Raw genomic sequence first — 22368 nt, forward strand, 5'->3', positions numbered from 1 at the left:
CTTTTTTTTTTTTTTTTTTTGGTACCGAGGATTAGACTCAGAAGCACTCAACCACAGAACCATATCCCCAGCCCTACTTCTATTTAAAGACAGGGTCTCACTGAGTTGCTTAGTGCCTCACCATTGCTGAGGCTGGTTTTGAACTCATAGTCCTCCTGTCTCAGCCTCCCAAGCTACTGAAATTACAGGTATGTAATTAATATCCTACTTATTTTAAGCCTAAAGTCTTTTCTTTAAGAATTAATTGGCAGAATAATTATTGGCATTATTTTTCTAACATAATTCATTGACCTGTGGCCAGTTTGGCTTTCTTCAAAGTGGAATAAAAATTTGAAAATTACTAGAGTAGCAAATCCTTTTAGATATATGCTGAAACTGCGCAGTCGTCCATATCATGCTCATATAATTTAACGTAAGATTTTTAAGTGACGTCTTTACAAGATCTTTCCAAAAAATTTAATTCACATTTTTATAGAAAGAGTATCTTTCTTTTCACACTTACGTGTTATCAATTTACATTGGTACTGAAGAAAATACACACTTAGACAAATAAATTGGATATAAATAGGTTTAGGAATATACCTAGCCAGCTCCTTAGTTTACAACTCAATTAGGCGAGATTGAGTAGTCAGGGCACAGTACTGAATTGTCTGCAGGCCAGAATCACTCAGGTGGGCATCAGTCATCATGTGTTCAATCCAGCAAACAGAAGACATCAATGAACCCAGCAAGTAAGCAGAAAGAAACTGGTAGAGCTGGAGTTACAGCTCATTGTTAGAGTGCTCCCCTGGCATGTACAAGGCTCTGGTTCAATCCTAGCACCCCAAAAATAAAGAATTGATTTTCCACTTGTCTACATAATTAATCTTTATCCTCATAGATTCTATTCAAATATCATTTCCTTTATGACTCATGATTCTTCTCTTGCTGATAAAAGTAGATGTCCCTTCTCAGGAACGTCAGTGTGCAAGCTGTTACATTTAAGGTGACCGTATGTACTGGCTTCCCTGAGTCAGTCCTAAACAATGCATGTTGCCCCCACCTAAGTATTATACCACCCCTTCACTCTCAAAGGATTCCCATTTTAACAACAGATTATATGGTCACTAGAGACACTACAAGATTCACAGGGAAGACTAATCAATAGTAATTGTCTATGTACTTATTTTAAAAATAATAACTTAATTTTCAAATATTTGTAATAATTAATATTTCCCCTTTTATTTTCAAGAGTAACAGTTTAGACAATTATATGTGCTCTCTCATGTATATACCCCTATAACAACATTCACTACACCATCCTACAAATGTTTTCTTCTCTACTTCCTTCATAAGACATTTCTTGAGGAGCAAATGTTTGTCTTATATATCTTTCTTTTTTGCAATATGGGGAATTGAACCTTTAGCCTCATAAATGCTAGGCTAGTGCTCTACCACTGAGCTGCATCCCCTTTTTGCGGGGCGGCAGTGGGTACCAAGGATTGAACTCAGAGGCACTCAATTACTGAGCCACATCCCCAGCCCTATTTTGTATTTTATTTAGAGACAGGATCTCACTGAGCTGCTTAGAGCTCACTTTTGCTGAGGCTGGCTTTGAACTCGCAATTCTCCTGTCTCAGCCTCCCGGAGCCACTGGGATTACAGGCGTGCATACACCACTTCACTCATCCCTTTTTGATTTTCATTTTGGGATACACTCTTGAGAAGTTGCCCAGGCAAACTTGTGATCCTACTTATTTTAAGCTCAACTTATTTTAAGCATATTCAATAACGTCTGTTGATATTATCAATCTATTCAGAAAAAAGGCTTCCCTGAACATCTGTAGCATAAGAAATTATTTATAAAAACCTGAATAATAGGTGAGTTATCAGTCTTGCACAGTAATTACAGAATGTTATAATCATATTTATCTCTAAATGAAAAACATCAGCAATAGTAATATTACATCTAACATACTAGCTCAATTCTTTCAAATAATGTGAAAAACTTTCGTAAGTCACTTTTTTTCTTTTTTTTTTTTTTTTTTTTTTGGTTGATAGTGGCAATTGAACCCAGGGGAACTCTACCACAAAGCTGCATCCCCAGCCTTTTTTTAATTTTTTTTATTTTGAGACAGTTTTAAGTTCCTAAGTCTGGCCTTGAACTTGCAATCCTCCTGCTCAGCCTTCCAAGTTGTTAGGATTACAAGTGTGTGCCACCATGCCAAGCTTAAGTCATACATTCTTACCAACCTTTTTCTAAAAGGTGCTTTTATTATATCCATTTTACAAGTGGTAAAACAATAACTTTCATAGTTTCACTACTATATATCATGGGCCCTGAAAATACTATGGTTATTCTTCAACCTCAATATATTTGTTACTTTTTAAAAAATACTTTCTAAAATACATCTCCAGAAATATACCTAAAACCAAATAGTTAGTTATTGTACATTTAAAAATATAAATACAGAGAATAGCTTAGACATTCTCTTTCTTATGGTGCTATTAAAAGCAATTTTTGCCTGGGGAAAATTTGTTCATACATAAACAAATTTGCATAAATAAACCAAGCCATTTCATATTTCAGCTTAATAACAACTGTCAGGCATCTTCCAGATAATGTAATTTATAGAAAAAACATCCAGGCAAAAAAATGCGATTCCAAGACCTTGGATTATTTGTTCCCATGCAATTTATTCTAATTACCTACAAATCAGTGAGAAAAACAGAAAACTCTTTTCTGGATAAACAAAAGTCATACTCAGCAAGAGCTTGATTACAGAATAAACAACTAACTACCAAAATATTTACAGATTATAACTTAGGAATGACAATGAAACCTAACACATTTCTAAAATCAACATTAAAGGAGCAGAGGTACAAAAATGACCCAAAATTGTAATTCCTGTCTAATCACTATAAAGAACAAAAGAAACCCCATTATAGAAAACAGGCCAAGAAATAAAAAAGGAAGAAGACTAACTGGCAATAATATAACTGCCTTCTTCAATTAGATTTTCAATTATCTTCACTGTAAGAATACAGATATAGGGGCTGGGGTTGTGGCTCAGTGGTAGAGCACTTGCCTAGCATTTGTGAGGCACTGGGTTCAATGCTCAGCACCACATATAAATAAATTTAAAAATATAGGTCCATCAACAACTAAATAAATAAATAAAAAGAATACAGATATACTCACATACTCAATTTATCAAAGCTGTGGCAAACTCTGAGAAATACAAACTCTGAGCTACTACAATTTCTAAATAGTTTTACAACTTTCCAATGGAGCCTCAATCTTTAGATTCTATTACAACTAATTACAAGCTTGAGTAATGACTCAAGAAGAAATAAAGTTAAGGCAAAAATGAATAACCTTCTCCTTTTACACCCCATCCCCAAGCCATATCTCACACAGCCATATTTTAATGACTATTCCTGTTACTTAATGAATTGCCATTACCTTATAAGGCAATAGATTGAAATTCCCCAAGTGAAAGCACAACAGTTTCAGTAAGCCAGAGCAATGGCCAAAAAATATTACAATTTGTAATGTAATCTCCCAGCTTTCATTCACCACAGTTAACTTGAATGGTTTTACTTACAAATCAATCATATAACCATTATACGTATATAAATAATTACCGTCATCCCAACTTGGCCAATCAGATAGCAAGTAGGGAGGAACAGGAAGTGGAAGGAGCACTGGTGATAGCCATCACAGGTTAACCATGGACTCTGCGCCTACTACATGACAGTCCTGGAGACACAACCACAAAAAAAGACAAAGTTCCTACCCTGAAAGTTTAAAGAACTTGCTTAAGACAAACATAAGTCAGCATGATCTGAATCAGGTATGTTTTATTCCAAACTATGTGATCATCCTATACAACACACCTCCCCAAAAGGAGAACCACTTCAGCACATTTTCTAAGGATAAGAGGGACAGCAAAATCAAATCCCCACAAGATATGTAGGGTGAAATAAGTTTTCTCTGGAACAGCTTCACAGGGTACAACGAAATAAGAAAAGGCAAAAGACTGTGGTTATTTTCATATTGTCAACTTGGTTGGATTATGGGGTCCAAGTACTTGGTTAAACTATTCTTCATGGTTCTATGATGGGGTATTTTGTTATTATTATTTTTTTGTTTAGGTTTTTTTTTTGTGAGATTAACATTCAAATTGGAGAACTTTGAGTAAAGCTTATTTCCCCTCATAATGTGAATGGACCTCATCCAATCAGTTGAAAGCCTTGAACAGAACCAATACTGACTTCCTCCAATCAAAAAGGAATACTCAAGTAAATGACTTTTGTACTTGGTTGCAACATCCGTTCTTCACCAGGCTTCTGGCCTGCCAAACAACCCTGTAGATTTTTTTTTTAAGTATTTGTTTTAAAATATTTTCTTTTGGTTGTAGATAGACACAATACCTCTATTTCATTTATTTATTTTTATGTAGTGCTGATAATTGAACCCATTGCCTCACACAGGCTAAGAGAATGCTCTACCACTGAGCCACAACCCCACCCCCAATCTTGTAGATTTTTGACTTGCCAGTTGGCACAATCACGTGTGCTAGATAATTCCACACACACATCCTATTGGTTCTGTTTCTTTGGCAAACTCTGAGTAATACAATAACTAAACATTAAATATAGGACATGAAAAAAGACACCTTCAGAAATACTCCCATCAATATTCTCAGTTTATTTCCACCCTCCTTCAACAAGGACAGACTCTGATGGTTCTAATAGGATCAACTCTAGCCAATGATCTCCTTTAGATTAAAGGGAAAAATTCCATAAGAGTAAAGTTAAATAATTCCAAACTAAAACTCCTCTGGTTGTTTCTTCTGCAAACTGGCCAATCTCCTAAGGACTCTCCAGTTCCTTACAGGTACTACTCAAAGAGCACATTATTCAGAGGAGGAAGCAGCAATATAAAAATTCCACAAGCATCATAATCTCCAATGGAAAAATACAAGTCTCATTTCAAACTTGGTTGGGTACATAATTAGCTAAGAAAGTTATCACTAATTCAAATCACTTATGAAGTCAAACTTATATAAATATTCAAAATCATAACTAGTATTATCTTTTTCCTCCTATTGTCTTTTTCCATTGTAACCACTTTATAGATGAAGTTAAAATCTTAAATGTTTTATCTATTAATATCACGTCTTTTCCTTTAAATAGTCCTTATAAAGATATACAATCTAGATATCACTAGTAGAAATCAAGCATTCAACAAAATACTGAGAATTTCTTAGCCATTTTATCATAAGTTTGAAGCATACCTAATGAAAAATCATAATTATGCAATATCTGATCATATAAATTGAATTAGTACTTCATCAGAACTTATAAAATGCCAGAATTGTTTAAAACTATAGGATTTAGTCAGGCATGGTGGTACATATCTGTAATTCTAAGGATTTGGTAGACTGAGGCAGGAGGCTGAGGAGAGTTTGAGACCAACCTCAACAATTTAGGGAAACCCTGTTTCAAATTTAAAAAGGAAAAAAAAAAGACTGAGAGACTGGGGAAGTAGCTCATCCCTATGTTCAATCTCCAGTACCAATAAACAAACAAGCAAGATTCAAGTTATCAGCTGATCTGATTAGACCAGAAACAATACTTCACCCTTCTAATTTAGAATCCTTACAAATCAACAAAACTATGTTTCTCATCATTTACACACTGTAATGTTATCTACAAGCTTCCCAAAGGTGGAAAACTACCCAGTGCATGAAAGGAACTGACCCTTTGACTCTTAACTAAAAATATATACTACAATATAGTCTAATCATACTTCAAATGGATCTCTTTTTCACTTAATACTTCTGTTAAGGGGAACAACAGGAAACTACATACTGGCTGGTGTTTTGGACAGGAAACACATTCATAAGAACTCTGGGGAGGCCTAGAACTCAAAATCCTGTTTTTAACTGAGTGTGTGCATGTTTTTTCACAGGATTATGTGTAAGATACTGAACTTGACATCTCCACTCTCTCAAATACACGAATAGGAAGCCTACTAAGGCTCAATAGTCTAACAAATCGAAAGGATATGAGCTCACATGAGAAAAATGGTTAGGCTTTCTTTAAACACGTGTTTATTATATGACTACCTGTTAAATTATGTTTCACTTCAAATCTAGTATAACTGGTTTTCAAAGGCATATTTTAAGTAACACATTAAGGTTTTGCATATACTATGACTGAACTCAAGGAAAATATCTAAGAGCTATGGAAATGTTATAGTCATAATTTAAAATAAATTATAAGGTCTTCCCCCTCTCATAAGATTTATAACCTTAGCCACAAACATAAGATCAATATTAATGAGGGTTTAAAAATCTGCACTTAATGAATTCAACTGTCAAAATTATATCCTTTTCAGGCTCGGGTTGTGGCTCAGTGATAGAGCGCTTGCCTAGCACTTGTGAGGCACAGGGTTCAATCCTCAGCACCACATAAAAATAAGTGACTGTGTCCGTCTAAAATATTAAAAACAAAACAAAACAAAAAAAACAGTTTTTTTTAAACTAATGTCTTCTTCAGTGTTAAACACATAAATACTTTCAGTCTCACCAATAAGTCAATGAAATGTGTAGAAATTATGAGAGACATATTCACCTAACAAATGAAAAACCTATAAAGCATCTAAAATAATATTAAGTGCTGGTGCAAGGACCATGGGAAAACTATTTCAATGCAATGCTAATTTTAAACTATCACAATCTTCCTGCATAATAATTCAGGCAGTATGCATCAAGGGCTTTAAATGTTTTAGCTAATAATTTTATTTCTAGAAAGGGATCCTAAACCAGGCCTGCTGGCACATGCCTGTGACCCCAGCTACTTGGAAGGCTGAAGCAAGGGGTTCTAAGTTTGAGGCTAGCCTCAGCAACTTAGCATGATCCTGTCTCAAAATGAAGAATAAAAATGTCTGGGAATGTAGCTCAGTGGTAGAGTACCCCTGGATTCAATCTGCAGTACTGTAAAAATAAATGAATAAGAAATTAATTCTGAATAATCATAGATAATTCTAGATGTTAACCACCTCGTCCTCCAAAAAAGTATATAGGGTTAATTCCCTTTAAACACTAATTTAGCATTATAAAAGGCAGTAAAGACCTAATGTACATCATTGCTATGGTTTGTGATATGCAGAACCTTTATTCCCAATATGATAACTCTGGCAGGTAGAACTTTTAAAAGTGGGATCACTGGTAGTGCAGAGAACATGATATTATAATGCCAAGGGTGTACCCTAGCAAGGCATAGTGGCCTATGCCTGTGATCCCAACTACTTAGGAGGCTAAGTTGCCCAAGCTGTCACAAAATAAAATAAAAATGGCTGAGGATACAGTTCAGTGATAGAGTGGTTCAATCCCCAGTTCCCCAAAAAAGAAAAAAACTAGAGCACACCTTGTGCTTTGCCCTTTAGCAAGTATTTTCCTGCCCTTTCACCTTCTGCCATGCTACAACTCCCTTGCTAGATGCCAACACATGCCCTTGGATGTCCCAGCCTCCAGAAAGAATCATGAACTAAATAACTATTCCTTTATGAAGGACCCAGTCTCAGGCATTCTGTTAGAATAATGAAAAATGAACTCAGACAATTATCATTATTTAGCTTTCCCTAATACTTCACAGATTTTAATTTCTGGTCCGACCTTCACTTTTCATAAGACTTGTTTAAGTGTTTATTTGGGGGCTTAATGCTCAATCTTACAATTTCTTTTTTTAATATTTTTTTAGTTGTCAATGGACATTTTTAAATTTATTTATATGTGGTGCTAAGGAGGAACCAGTGCCTCACACATGCCAGGCAAGTACACTACCCCTGAGCGACAGCCTTAGCCATCAATCCTATAATTTCTAAGAGAAAATAGATGCTTTTAGCACAGCATATTATATAATAATGGATATACAATTTAAATTACCACACTTTATTACTGTACCTACTGAATAAAGTTCTACAAAATAAACCCATTTTATATATTGATGGATAAAAAGATAATTCAAACATCCTATAATCAGTTTGGGGTTTTTTTATTCATTCATTTATTTTTATGATATTGAAGATTGAACCCAAGGACACTCTACCTCTAATTTACATTCACAGCCCTTTTTTATTTATTTTTTTTTTATTTTGAGGCAGTATCTCACTAGTTGCTGAGGCTGGCCTCAAACTTGTGATCCTCCTACCTCAGTCTTTCAAGCTGCTGGGATTACAGACATGCACCATAGTACCTGGCTAACATCAGGGTTTTAAAAGATAAAAATAAACAAAGAGATGTTTCAATATTTGTGAACCAATATTGGTATCCCCAGGAGATGCCCAACAACATTTTTTTTTCTACAATCAGCTTTGACTTTCCCCGGTGGGGGCGGGGGGGGGGGAGGAGAGGGGCAGAAGGAAATAAACAGATAGTGTATAGATCATATATATATGGTCCCTATCTATCAGTTGAGTAATGAAAAATGTAAATTTTATCTTTATTTCCTTTATGAAATAATTTCATACATGCATTTTATCTGAAACAAGTATTTAAAGAACCTATCAAGGGCTAGAGTTGTGGCTCGTGGTAGAGTGATTGCCTAGCATGAGTGAGGCACTGGATCCAATCCTCGGCATAAATAAATAAATAAATAAACAAACAAATTGTCTAGCAACAACTGAAAAAACATTTAAAATTAAAAAAAAAAAGAGAACCTATCAATATAGCATTGACATACTGGGCATGGTGGCTCATGCCTGTAATCCCAGCAACTCAAGAAGCTGAAGCAGGAAGATTTCAAATTTAAGACTGGCATCAGCAATTTAGCAAGACCCTGTCTCAAAATAAAAAATAAAAAGGGATGGGAATATGACTTACGCACACCTGGGTTCAATCCCTGTTATTAAAAAATACATTTTTATATTGTATTTTTCATAATACATTATTATATGTGTATTACATATATATCTATATGGATCTTTTAAAAAGTAGATCTAAAAAAATAACCAATAAAACTTGTTTTTCCATTTCCTCTACTGAAGTCCACTACAGTGGAAGGAAGTCTTTGAATGCCTAAAAATGGACTTCTGATTTGAGTTCTATTTAATTCTTACATTCAAGATTAGACATAAATTTTCTAATATGAATATACTTTCATAAAGCTCTGCTTGTGCACATTTTTCAAAGAGGAGTAGAAGTAAAAGGGTATTTGGGGAGGAAAAATCTAACATGGCTAAAAGAAAAAGTACACCTCACTATATAGTAACAGACTCAAAGCAAAGTCACTCAGTTTCTTAAGGGCCATGCTAGTCCAAAGGTATCAAGAGACAAACCCCAAATTCCTACTCTGGAAATCTCTCACCTGGCCATTCCTGGAGAGAAACCCCCAAGACCAAGATCTGTTTACCTTTTTGACCCTTACCAACCACCGTAGATCCCATTGTAGCCTACCATTTCAACTGGCATAGAAGATAATTTGTAAGATTCACATTCCCAAGTATAAAACTCATTATCCAACTTAAAAATTAGGGAGATACAGTCAGAAGTTTGATTTAAAACCACTTATCATCATCCATAAATATGTGGAGATCATCAGCATCCATAAATACATAGGAAATGGTCTTAACTCTACAAAGACTTAAAATCCCAATGAAATAGATTAAAGAAGCAAAGAACAAAACTCTCCTCCTTCAACATTATAAAATTTCCAAGTATCTCTCTACTCTGGCTATTTCAGTGGTGTGTAAGAAAGAAATAGGAAATTAGGCTGAAAATTTAGCAATTGTGCAAAAAATTATCAATATTTCAATCATGTTGAACTGTATTATGAAGCTATTTCCAGAACAAAAGTGAGCGAAGCAATTAATATGTCAGCAACTATATTACAAAAACATGTCTTTCTTTATTCTTAGGTTCCTCAGTAGGATGTTTGAATATACAGTTCAACCCATACTTTCAAAAGTTAAGCTGCTTTAAAAATCCACTCCATAAATATGTTCTCCCATGGATTTAAAACTTAAACTATTTTATGATTTGTAATATAATCTATAGCATAAGTAACAATCTAAAAAGCAATTTAATATAAATTTTTCATTTTAATATTTCAACAAAAGATATCCAAAAGATGTTTTATTTTCCTTTGAAAATAAAAGCACAAATATTTATGATTATGGTCTAGTACAAATATGATTATGGTATACTACAATCATGACTATGGTTTAGTACAAATATGTAATCAGAGAATTACATAATACTAAGCTAAGAAGGGATCTTAGATAAATGACAAGTAAAAGAGTCTCAATAAAAAGAAATCAAAGGTCTCAAGAGGCAGATCTGTCCAAGTTCACAGAATATCAAGTAACTCTTGGTGTTATTTTTATTATGACTAGTTAATATTTAATAGTAAAACAGATACTGTACTTCAGCAAACAATATAAAATAAACTACATAAATACCTGCCTCAAATCACTTATCTTCATAGATGGCTGCAGTAGAGATAATAGCAAATGGGCATATGAAATCTAAATTGACATATTTAAGGAACAAGAAAATTTTTTTAAATAAAGATTCAAGTTTTCCCATAAATAATTCCAATCAATGTAAAGTAATACCAAAATTAGTAACACACAGCAATCGGAGAGAAATAAATATCAGATCACTAAAAAATAATAAGGATTCCTTCTTCCCAGAAAAGACCAATGTAAAAATGAAAATCAGTATTAACATAATTTTTGCCTTTAAAGAAACTCTGTGCTGAATCAAGCACTCCACGCTGTGTTTTAGACTACGTTAACAGAAATGCAGCGCCCCAAGCAAGGGAGCTGTTTCAATCATCCTCATTGCCACATAAACCTTTTCTTCCTAAGTTACATATCTCCTCCTTCCTTCTTGGATTCTTCTGTCTCCTTGGCTTCATGTCTTCTTTCTATGAAATTCTATTAAAAGGTAGACAACATTTGTTGCTCCCACATTCTGCCATTTAATTTTTAGACCATGTCATCACTGCAAAAACTCTTTTGTCCTTGCTACCTAGACTTTCCTATAGTGAGTTATCCTCACAGATTCTTAAATTTAACATATCCAAGTCATACTCATTGTATCTCCTACATTCCTTTAAAAGAGCATGTTCCTGGTTCCATTTATATGAAATATCGAGAAGAAGCAAATCCATAGGGACAAGAAGTAGACTACTGTTTGCCAGAAGATGGAAGAAGAATTGGGAGAGACTACTAACAGGCACAGAGTTTCTTCCTGGCATGATTAAAATGTTCAAGAATTAGATAATAGGGGCTGGGGTTGTAGCTCAGTGGTGGAGCCCTTGCCTCGCCCGGGTGAGGCACTGGGTTCAATCCTCAGCACCACATAAAGATAAATAAATAAAGGTATTGTGTATAAAATAAAAATATCTTAAAATATTTTTTAAAAAAGAATTAGATAATAGTAATGACTGCACAACAGTATAAATATACTGAAAACCACTTTTGCAATTTAAGTCAAGGAGTTTTTGTGTTATTTGAATTTTATCTCAATAAAAAATTGCTAATTAAAATTAATAAATAAAAACAAGTGTACACACACACACACACACCAGCTTGCCCTTTCTTGTAATTTTTCTTTTACCTTCCAAAGAAATAAACTTCCATAAGTAGAATTATTCAAGCATAAGCTAAAAGATCATCTGTCAGCAATATGCTATTGAAGGGCTTCCCAAAGTGACTGGGAAATTACATTAGATTACCTTTAAGTATATTTCAACTCTAAATTTCTGTGTCACCAAAGAAAAGAGATTGGAACCAAAAGTGACCAGGGAAAAAAACTAAGATTAACTTGAACATTTTTCTTCTTTTTTCAATATGAGAACTGTAAAATATAAGCAATATAATCAAAAGAACAAAATAAAATAGGTCCAAAGTGAAAAAGCACAGAAAAATAAGAAAAAATAGCAAGTCAATTAGATAATGACACCAAAACCAACAAATTATTTTCAGAGTTTAATAGCACAATGTTTGTTTCATTCATACCCAATTTATCCTACATCTAACTGTATTTTTCTACAAATGCCTAAACTTCTTTTCCTTTTTAGTGATAAAGCAAGATGGTAGAATAAAAGTTAATGCAAATAAGATTAAAATCAAATCACTCCCGATGAGCACGTAATTGGGTTATTAAGGTAAACAATGTATGAATATAATAGAAAGTTATTTCCCCCAAAATCTGGCATCTTACAGAAGCCCATGAATCTAACAACTAGTCTCATTTGTGAGAAAGTTTAGAAGGAAGATACTTAATGATGTGGAAAAGCAAAGAAACTTCAAATCTTCCTACTATAAATGCCAGGAAACCTCTAAAATAATTTGCTATAAAGGAAAAAAAGTCTTTCTTTAAACCAAACCAGCCCTTTCAGAAGCTAGAAGACTGTGCTTCAAACTCTTGGTCCAAAAAGGGGTCTGTTGACCAACAGCATCAGTACCACTTAAGAGGTTGTTAGAAATGCAGAATCTCAGGCCCCACTCCAGACTGTTCCATGAGTTTGCTATATTACTTGAGGATATTAAATTCTGTCAAGAAAACAAATGGGGCCTGGAGGTGTAGCTCAGAGGTAAAGCACTTATATAGTACATATGCAAAGCCCTGGGTTCAGAAAAAAAATAATAATAAAAGGAAAAAAGAAAAACAGAAACAAATGCAATAAATGAAACTCATATGGAGTGATCAATTTAAATGCTAGTAAGCAAGCTTACATCTTATGAGGAAAAGACAACACTCACAGACTTGGTTAAGTACAGATACCTGAGAATGGAAGCTGGTGAGATGAAGGCAGAATTCAATATATATATTACAAATAGGTAAGTTAGTAACCCAAATGACATTGCAAAAATAGAATAAAATACTATGGGAGGGCTAGGCTCGTGGTTCAGCGGTAGAGTGAGGCACTGAGTTTTATCTTGAGCATCACATAAAAATAAACAAAATAAAAAGTACTGTGTCCATTTGTAACTAAAAAAATAAAATTTTTAAAAAGATACTATGGGGATAAAAAGAGTTTACTAATAGAAAGGGATAAAAAGACTAATTCACCATTATGCCATGTCTGAACTGACATTATGCCTTCTATTTCAGATGGATGTCACCTCCATATCAAGCCATCCACTAAGGATGCTCAGTATGGTCCCATTCTGGAACCACATCATTAATCAGTGTAATCTTGGCCCAAATATTAACTCTGGTCCTCATAACCACACCACCAATAGAAAAGAAAGGGAAAGAGAGACAGGGGAGGCGAACACTATGTGGCCAGGAAGCAGGCAGTAGAGTCCTACCAACTTTGAACCTTATCTAAGTGTGTTAATAACTCACTCCATGATTTTGTTCTTGTTTCTGGATTTGTGCGTTAAATTTATTTGATAAATTGAGAGATTCAAGCATTGTAATTTGAGTGCTGAATGCTTCTATTCAATAACCTCTGAGTGCTTGACTGGTACTGTATTTGGAGGCTAACCTTTGCATGAAGGTAATTTCCCACAGAACACCTACTGAAACAGAATCTGCATTTTAACAAGATCCTCAAGTGATTCATATGCATATTAAAATTTAAGAAGCACTGACAAAACTGTAAGAAAAAGAAGCCTCCACAAAGATAAAAAGTTGGATCTCAGAAAAACTATGCTCAGAATACCATCTTAAACAAAAGACTGCACATACCAGGAAGAGACTGGGAGCCCCCAAAGTGGGAGAGAACACAAAGAGATCCATATTTGACAGCTATCTTGCAGGTTTAAAGAAGCCTTGCTTTGCTTGTGGGTCTTCCTTTGAACTCTAGGTCTCTAAAGCTCTATATAGTTTGAGAAAACACTACAGTACAGCACAATGCACAGCAACATTAACTCTGCACTCTCTTCCTTCCAGGAAGTAAATTAGAAAATCTACTTTTTCAGAAAACGCTATATTTCAAGAATACCAATATAAAGACTATCAGTAAGAGTGAAAGGGTTCTGACTTCCTTCATGAGGCTACAGTGACCTCAGAAGGGTCATCCAAGAGCAGAATTGAGATGAGCCTGAAAAGCCTGGTTCATGGGTTACACTCCTCCCACCTTGCAGGGACTCCTAACTGGGAAGGCTCCAGTCGCCTACAGTATATCCCATTGTTCCTGGCACATATGAGGGGCTCAGTAACTGTTCTGGAGTAAAAGAAAAAGTAATGACAAATGTCACTCTGTCTATCCTTGATCCCTCTAGACACATTTACTTTAATTCAATCCCTTGTCTCTGAGAAATTCCTGAAAACGAAAACATAATTCCACATCTCAAACAATTTGATTCATAACACCTTCCCGTCCATATCTTGAAGGAGGATTTTACATTTTCTATTATTAATCCCATTTAAATATTCCATGACATCAACTTATACGATAAGAAACAACTGTGCCCATGAAACAGAGGGAAGTTATACAACTGCTGGCCAACAATATCATCTGACTGTTTTTAAGTCATTAACAAGTACTGGGACTATGCTACCCAGGAAAGATCAGCTATTATTTTCTTTTTCTAGGTCCAGATTTAAGACATAATATGGTAATATCTTTAAAAGAAGTGAACTAGACACCGAGGACAATTCACACATGCAAAGATCATAAATAAGAACTATAAAAACACTAAAGATGTTGGGACTATTTTACTGAGTAAGGAGTAAAATATCAGGAAAAGAACATAAAAGTTTCAAAAATCATTTCTATAAAGAATATGTGTACCCTGTTGCTTCCAAAGTATGTTTAAATTTCAAAGGAAAAGATTTTGTTTGGAAATCCTAATTTCCCATTCCATAAAGCTTTATGAAAAGAATAAGGAAACACACACAGGGGTAGCTGAATGAACTCTGTTCCAAATAATCTATCAAATCCCTTTCACTCTGCGCATTTAATATATCCATATATTGCTAAAGAACACACCAGACATTAGACACTTTGATACAGTTTTGTACACTGTTTTATATGGGTTTTAAATATAATGTGTTTAAGAATTGCCTCTATAAGGTCACAGAGCAAAGGGCTAACCTTATAGATTTTTCTGTCTTCTGCAGCTAGCAGCATGAAAGATCACATATGATAAGCCTTCCCAAAATACTTGTTAAATTTAATTAAGTATTACCACCCTCAGAGGCAAAAAAAAAAAAAATCTTAATTGGAGAATAACCAAATGCCACCATCATCACCCACAGAAAGCAGTTCTCAAAATTTCCAAGTGAATCTACTTGCATGTCAAACAACAGAAACAAGAAAGAGTAATTGTCTCATTCATTACAAAAGGGCTAATAATGAATCTTCTGTTTGCAAACTTAATCCACTCCAACTAGTCCTGTTAACTGCCTGATAAAACGCAGGGCGTTATGTTTGCTTCATAAGCTTGATCTAAGTTCTTCATGAAATGTATTAAACCTAAAAGCACGTAATCTATTTTCATTCCATCTATTCAGAAATCCAATTTATTTATTACATGAAAATTAAGAGGTAAAACACTATTATGAGCAAAAGCAGCAAAAAGCACTTGACTTTCAAAATATCGTACCCAAAAAGCTGGCTTCTTCCCAGATATGAAAAGACATATTTCAATGATAAATCCTTTAAAATCAATTAATATCTACCTTCATGCAGTTACGTTTTGTGCAGCATAGGACCCAAATACACAGTGAGCATCCCAGAGAGTTGAGTGGCTAATGTTCTACTTAATAAATGGTTCATAAACTGCTATCCCCCTATTAAAAAATCAGTTGCTGGCTTTAACAAACTCCTTGAAGAGTTTATTTCAGTTATTCCTGCTTTGCCCAGTGTGAAATGATTTAATCCTGTTGCTTTCTTCCTAAAGGGTAGAAAAACCATGTTCAAAAGAGGCATGAATGGTGAAATTTGGGTGCTCACTAGACAGGCTTTAGGGAAGGATGCCTTTGAGGACAGTGCCTAGAAGTGGAAGGAGAGTGGGGAATGGGAAGGAAAGAAAAGAACACTGGCAGGTGGATAAGCACCCTACTTAGCTTACTTTCAAATTAGATTCACGATTCAAGTTTATTTCAAACAGTTTAAGTTGACATGATCTATTCTGATCCAGAACTTAATGCCTTACACTATTACAATGAAAATTTGCCTCCCAACAGCTGAAAATAATTTAATAAAATATGACTTTATTTCAAAATAGCATTTCATAACTAAAGCAATCAGACTTCTCTGTGGGTATTTCTATGTAAATTCTATATCTTATGGCTATATATAGAAGTTCATAAAGAGAAATAACAGTGATTCTAGATTTTCAGGAGAAATTTTTTAAATATATGACACCAAACTCCAAATCTGTCATATATACGCAGGATGTAAGGTAGGAGCTCCTAAAAAGTGGTTTCAAACTACACATTTGCCACCATAACACTCCCCCTACACACCACCCCACAGATTCCCCAAGGAGAGCATGCCAGAATCTGAGAACTGAGCTGGTGGGCAAGCACACTTTGAATAAGCACTCCAGGGGATTCTGATACTCAACCCACCACCTCCTGCCCCTACTGCCATTATCCACTAATAATGTTATAATGTTCCAATACCCGCTACTGATGTACTTTGTGCTATTCTCTTATACCAAATATTAACTAAGTGAAGTCATTAGAATACAGCTTCTGAATTCAACTGGCATTTATTCCAGTTTTTAAGAGGTAAAACTAAATCCATGAATGGCAAATCAATTTTGCTTTCTTTCACAAAATTTCACTTTAAAGCTATACAACAAATTCTGAAATCAAATATGTTTACAGTCATAGCTTTTCAATGAAAGTATTTCAGTCAACTAACATACTTCCATAAATCAAATTTTCACTACTACGCAGCAATGAAAAAAAAGTTCCAACATTCTTCACAATCCACTTACACTTAAGTAAGTAATAACTCAGATATTTTTAAGCAAGTAAATAAAGAGATTTCAAGGTTACCATAACTCACCCAATGTACCTTATACCTCCTATCTTACGGTGCGTAGATTCAGGTTATTATTTAGAGGGAACATTAAGTGACACTTGTTAAAGCAGTTCTGTTTCAAACTGACACTCCTGATTTTCAGTACTTCTATTGTTCATACTCCAATCCAGTGGAATGTACCTCACAAACTTCAACTTTCATATCACTCAATACTAGATTATGCCACTACAAAGCACATTAAGAAATGTGATCTTTCTCCAAACCGAAACTTTTAAAATCACCTGCCAACAGGTGTACACATCCACACTATTAAATTCCTTACAAAAAAAACTTCTAGTAGTTGTCACATCTATTCTACATAGTTAGGCCACAACACTAAAAAACTTAGAAAACAAACTTACCTTAATTGGAGCACTACTAAACTTAATTTTCCGATTTGCTGGGATTTCTTCTTCTTCTGGCAATCCAACGATTTCCGAGTATTCCATATCAGGCTGATAGTAATTGTTCTCATCACTATCTTCCTCCTCATCCTGCTCAGTGCCTGTCTCTCCCCAGTCAGAATTATACCTGGATCTCACCCTATACACATTATAGTCACTATGCATATACACATGGGAACTCTCAAAATTATTTGAGTCTTCAGGTACTTCTTTTCCACAACTGGATGCAGAAGCATCAGGAGAGGTGAAATCACCACCTGCAAGTTCTTTCCTCTGTTGCTTTGCTGCCTCACTTCCAACAGAATTAGCTTCAGCCTCTCCTAAAGGTTGGTTTTGGGGTGAAAGGAGATCAGACTTTGGCATTGCCTTATTTTCAGCACAAGGCTCTTCAGGAAGATCTTTGTCAATTCTGTCCAGAGTCTCCTGGTTAGATATGGAGTCCTCGGCTTCCTGGCTCTGCTGTATCTCTTCACTAGGTAACGAAGCTAGAGAGGTACTTTTAGGAGCCACTTCTGGTACTGGAGTTGTATTACTCTTCTGAGCATCCTCTGTATCAACCCCTTGTTTGTTCGATGGAGACCAAGAATTAGAATCCTTAAGGTGGCCAAAGGTGTCAAGATTTGTAACAGTAACAGATGGTAAATTCAGAGGATAATGCCCAGTCACTGAGTATTCATTGTTTGCAGCCTTCTCAGAAATGATGGCACTGGGGGACTCGGTGTTCTCAAATACTGCACTCAGTTGACTCACCGTTGGGGAGACAGCCTCGGTCCGGGAGCTAAGGCTGTCCAAGGAATCAGTACTGCCTCTGTTGGACTTGGAACCACCCCACTCATCCTGTGGTTCACTCCCCCCAGCTTTTTCTTTCTTTGGGGAATAGCGGTTGTTTTGCCCTGACTCATGCCCACTTCTCTCAAACATCTTTCGGGTCTCTGTGAACTTAGAATATGAAGGGCCATCGTACATTGTGTCAAATCTACTAATTCGTTCAGATACAGAGGACTCCAATTTAACAACTGAGCCATCTGTTTTCTCCAGAAATTCTTTGGGCTTCATTCTTCTCTGAGGGGATGAAGGTCCACCTTTCCCCCTGGTTTTGGCAATGACTGCAGCATTCTCATTGGGTTCCATACCCATCTGCATAAACAGGTTTTTAATTCTGTTGACATTGGAGCCATATTTCCTCCCCCTGCTCTGCTGGGAGCCCTCCCCTTCCTTTGCTTTTTGTTCCCCATCTGACTTGGGTTTGTCAAAGGTACTTTTCAGTGCCTGGAACTCAGTTCTATATGCATTCCTGTGAGGAGAGGCACTTCTCAGAGTGGTTCGTTCACCTGAAGACTCAGCTTTCAACATTTTTACTTCAAGGGTGAAAAGCCAATGTTCATAATGATCAAGGGGGGGAAAAAAACTCTCTTCTCTAATCACCAGTATTTGGTCAAGAAAAGGGCCGCTCAAGTGGCATACTCTCAGTGATCGTCCCAACAAATGTATTAGGAAATTATTCAGTCAATAGTTACACAAAATGGCTTTTTCAAAGCAAGACTAGAGGTTCATCTGTAATAGAAAAGAATGAATTTCTGAATCCATGTACTCGAATTTATGTTTAGTCAACTAATACACACTTTATTGTCCAAGTGGTTTAGCCACATATCAAGCAGAAGAAATTATTTATTGAAATGGAAAGTTAAAAGTCAAAAAGTTAAAAGTTATCATTCTTATTGGTCTGGTAACAAAAATGTATCAAACACAATTTGGAGGTCCCTATCAAACTCCCCTCCCTCTCTCCCCCGGATCACCTCCTCCCCACACACATTACACTTAAGTACATTGGAAAACAATATTTTAGCCCATTTTGGATGCTTTTGCAAATGACCCTAAAAGAAACAGGCAATTCAAGTATGTTTAAGAAATCATCAAACTGTCTAGAAAAATTAATTTCATTTGGCATTATCCATACTCAGGTAGAACTTACTCTAAGTACAGTTAAAAGTTTGGAATCTATGTTTACAAACTTCAAAACATGCCACATTGGCTTATTTCAGTCTCTTTGTTCCAATATCCTCATCTACAGCATCCCCAAAGTGACACTAGTGCAATTTCAGAACAAAAAAAGAAAAAAGTTCTTGAATATCAGTAAGTTTCACTCTAAGTTCAGTTATAGCCAATATTTGGAAGTTTTCTAACAGAGGATATATAATTATGGAGTGGGACGTAGACATCACGGGAATGAATGCATGAGAATGTGACAATCAGAAAGCAAATATACCATGACATCTCTTTTCCCAGCCCTGATTTGTTTATTCCTTCTTGCCTCTAACTTACTACAAACTCAAAACACAACAGCAATGCATGCTTTCTGGTCTCTAGCCCACAGCTGGATTTTATATCAATATGCTAGCAATCAAATACTTCAAGATCTGCTGAAGAGCAGAGAATACCATTCTAAAGATTTTTCATTTTGTTTTTGTTTTGTTTTGTTTTAATATTAGACTGAACCACCTCACCCTCACGCACAATCAGTTGAGGAAGCACACACTTTCACTTAAATTCGTCTCAGAACTCGTTTCCTGGCCCAGCATGCATGCATGGCCCATGCAGACAAACAAGAAAGGCTGAAGAGTGTGGTGCCAGTTTTTTTTCCCCCTTTTCTTTTTTTGTAAAGCATCGACAATCTCCTTTTACCCTGACATTTTTTTTAAAGCCATAAACACCCTCCCCTCTCCCCACTCACACACCCCATTCCCTCCCCCGCCAATTCGAGCCCGAGGGGGCGGAGGCGGGGGCGATGGGGCCGCTGGGGATTCAAAACCTGCCCTCACAAAAGACAAACATAAATAACACCAACTTGAGAGGCAGCCGATTCCCAAGCCTGGTTCGGGACGCAATCCCTCGGCCCCGGGGCAGGGCCGGGAGAGCAGGTGACGCCAAGCGCTATGGTAGGAGGTCGCAGTCTAGCTTTGTGCCAAGAAGCACCTGAAGTCCTAACACATTGGCTGCGGCTCCCAGCGGCTGCCAGGCGGATCCCAGTGTGGCACGGGAGAGACGAGCTCCCTGGCCACATTTAAAAAAAAAAAAAAGAAAAAGAAAGAAAGAAAATTATAGGGTAATGATAATAAATCCCTTTGTTTTTCCTCCCAATGTGCCAGGAAACAATAGATCCCACTGATAATGCCTCGGATCCTTCAACCTCTCGCTCCCCAACCACAGCCCACCCCCACCCCCAGCCTGCAACTCAGCCTTTGTACATGCCGATATTTTTCCTGCTCATCTCCTCCCTCCCCAGCTCCTCGCCCCGCGCACAGCCTCCCCCTTACCCGAGCGAGCGGGAGCGCCGCGGGCGGGAGGGTCGGCCGCGCGCTCCCACCCAGCTCACTGCGCCCCCCGCCCCGCGGTGGCTGCGGCGGATCGGCGCCGGCCCGGCCCGCTGGGTGCCCACCACCCGCTCCTCACGGCGCCGCACGGAGGGCTAAGGCGGCCGCTTCCACCCTCGCCCCGGCCCCCACGCGCGCCCTGACCGCGGCGGGCGGCCCCAGGAGGCGCTCTGCGCTCCCCAACGCCATTGCGGGCGGGCGGTGGCGGCTGGGCACCGATGCGCTAGCACACTCGGGCCGGCCTGGGGTCGGGGGCGCCAGCCGGGAAGGGGCTTGGCCCACGTGCAGGGTCACCCACACCCGGCCTTCGGGCCAGTGGGGGAGGCCGGGGTATAATGGAGGACAGGCCGCCGGGGCGAGGAAGGCCCGGGGTAACAGGTGCCTCACCTCGGCTGATAGGATTAACTCTAGGGCCGCAGAAAGAGGGAACCCAGCAGCAAAATCCCAGGAGAGGGAGAGAGAGAGGGAGCCTCTGGCGGCCAACGAAGGGCGAAAAGCACCGGCCCGAGGCGAGGCCGCCCCACCCCCTCGGCCGTGGGCGAGGGGCCTCTCTGGCCTGGGACAAGGCCTGCTCTTCCGGAGCCTGGCCCGTGTCGGTTCCGGAACTGGGTTTGGGCAACCGGTACTATGGCCCCTGGTTCATGGGCAGTTAACCCCATGACCCCCAAGGCATCCAAACTGGGCCACTGTCCTTGTCTGGAAGACCAAGACCTAGGGCCCCACTCAGTTTCTAAGACCTCTATCTGAGCCACTGTGCCTGGCCAGTATACTACCCATCTTGATCCTAAGGTTCTACTGCTAAAAGGAAAGGGGTGAGGAAGGCTTCTGACTTTCTTAGTTGGGAAGAGGCTTTCAGCCTACCAGCTCTGGCTTGAACCCTTTTATAAGTGCTAGTCCTTCCCTCTCCATCTCCCAAAATGTCAGAAGTATTATACCTGCTGGCAAAATATAAAATGCATCAAGACTGCCAATATGAACCTTTAAACCAATCTCAAGGTTCTGCCCCATAGGCTTTTTGTATCAAGAAGGTGAAAAACAGGACTCCTGTAGAAATATAAAATGAGCATAGGTTAAAAAGTTTAATTTGACTCGGTAACTAGGGAGGGAACCAGCAATATACTGCAACTCGTTCAAATGAAAATGTGAAGAACACATATCTACAGGCAATCAAGAAAGAGGCAAAACTGCCTAATCTACGAGGAGGTACACTGAAATGTAATGTTTAATATTGCAATAGCTCCTTATCTTCTGGGGATACATTCCAAAACCCCCAGTGGATGCCTGAAACCTGACAGAGTACTGAGCACTACATATACTGGGTTTTTTCCCCTATACATTCCTATGATAATGCTTGATTTAGAAATTAGGTGCATTACGAAAGACAATTATAACAATATACTGTAATAAAAAACTTAAAAGTTGTTTCTAGAAGTTTTCAGTAGATGTTCTCAGATCATGTTTGAATGCTGGTAAGGATAATTGAAACCAGGTTAATCAAAACAGCAGATAAGGGAGGGGTACCTTATCTGTTCTATAGGGTGGTAACCAATGGTTACCTCTAAGTCAAAATTTGCATTTTTATAGATAAGAATCATTTACATCAC

The 22368-nt window shown here is 37.4% G+C and overlaps 1 protein-coding gene across 14 annotated transcripts in view; it reads right to left on the minus strand.

Annotated features, from left to right (window-relative positions):
- The window catches only part of Ppp1r9a (protein phosphatase 1 regulatory subunit 9A), a 296248-nt gene extending 274890 nt beyond the window's left edge, over nt 1-21358 (minus strand). For 5 of the 14 annotated variants that reach the window (XM_078040401.1, XM_078040397.1, XM_078040399.1 and 2 more), the window contains exons 1-3: nt 20708-21145; nt 20239-20444; nt 17352-18947 (exon numbers count right to left, since the gene is read on the minus strand). In XM_078040401.1, the coding sequence (XP_077896527.1) occupies nt 17352-18746 (1395 nt within the window). In that variant the 5' untranslated portion in view covers nt 18747-18947; nt 20239-20444; nt 20708-21145. The other 9 variants (XM_078040406.1, XM_078040398.1, XM_078040403.1 and 6 more) reach the window with 6 other exon arrangements.
- Nucleotides 21359-22368: the final 1010 nt, after the last annotated feature.

Source organism: Ictidomys tridecemlineatus, chromosome 2, assembly GCF_052094955.1.
Source record: "Ictidomys tridecemlineatus isolate mIctTri1 chromosome 2, mIctTri1.hap1, whole genome shotgun sequence".
In the NCBI taxonomy this organism is placed as follows: domain Eukaryota; kingdom Metazoa; phylum Chordata; class Mammalia; order Rodentia; family Sciuridae; genus Ictidomys; species Ictidomys tridecemlineatus.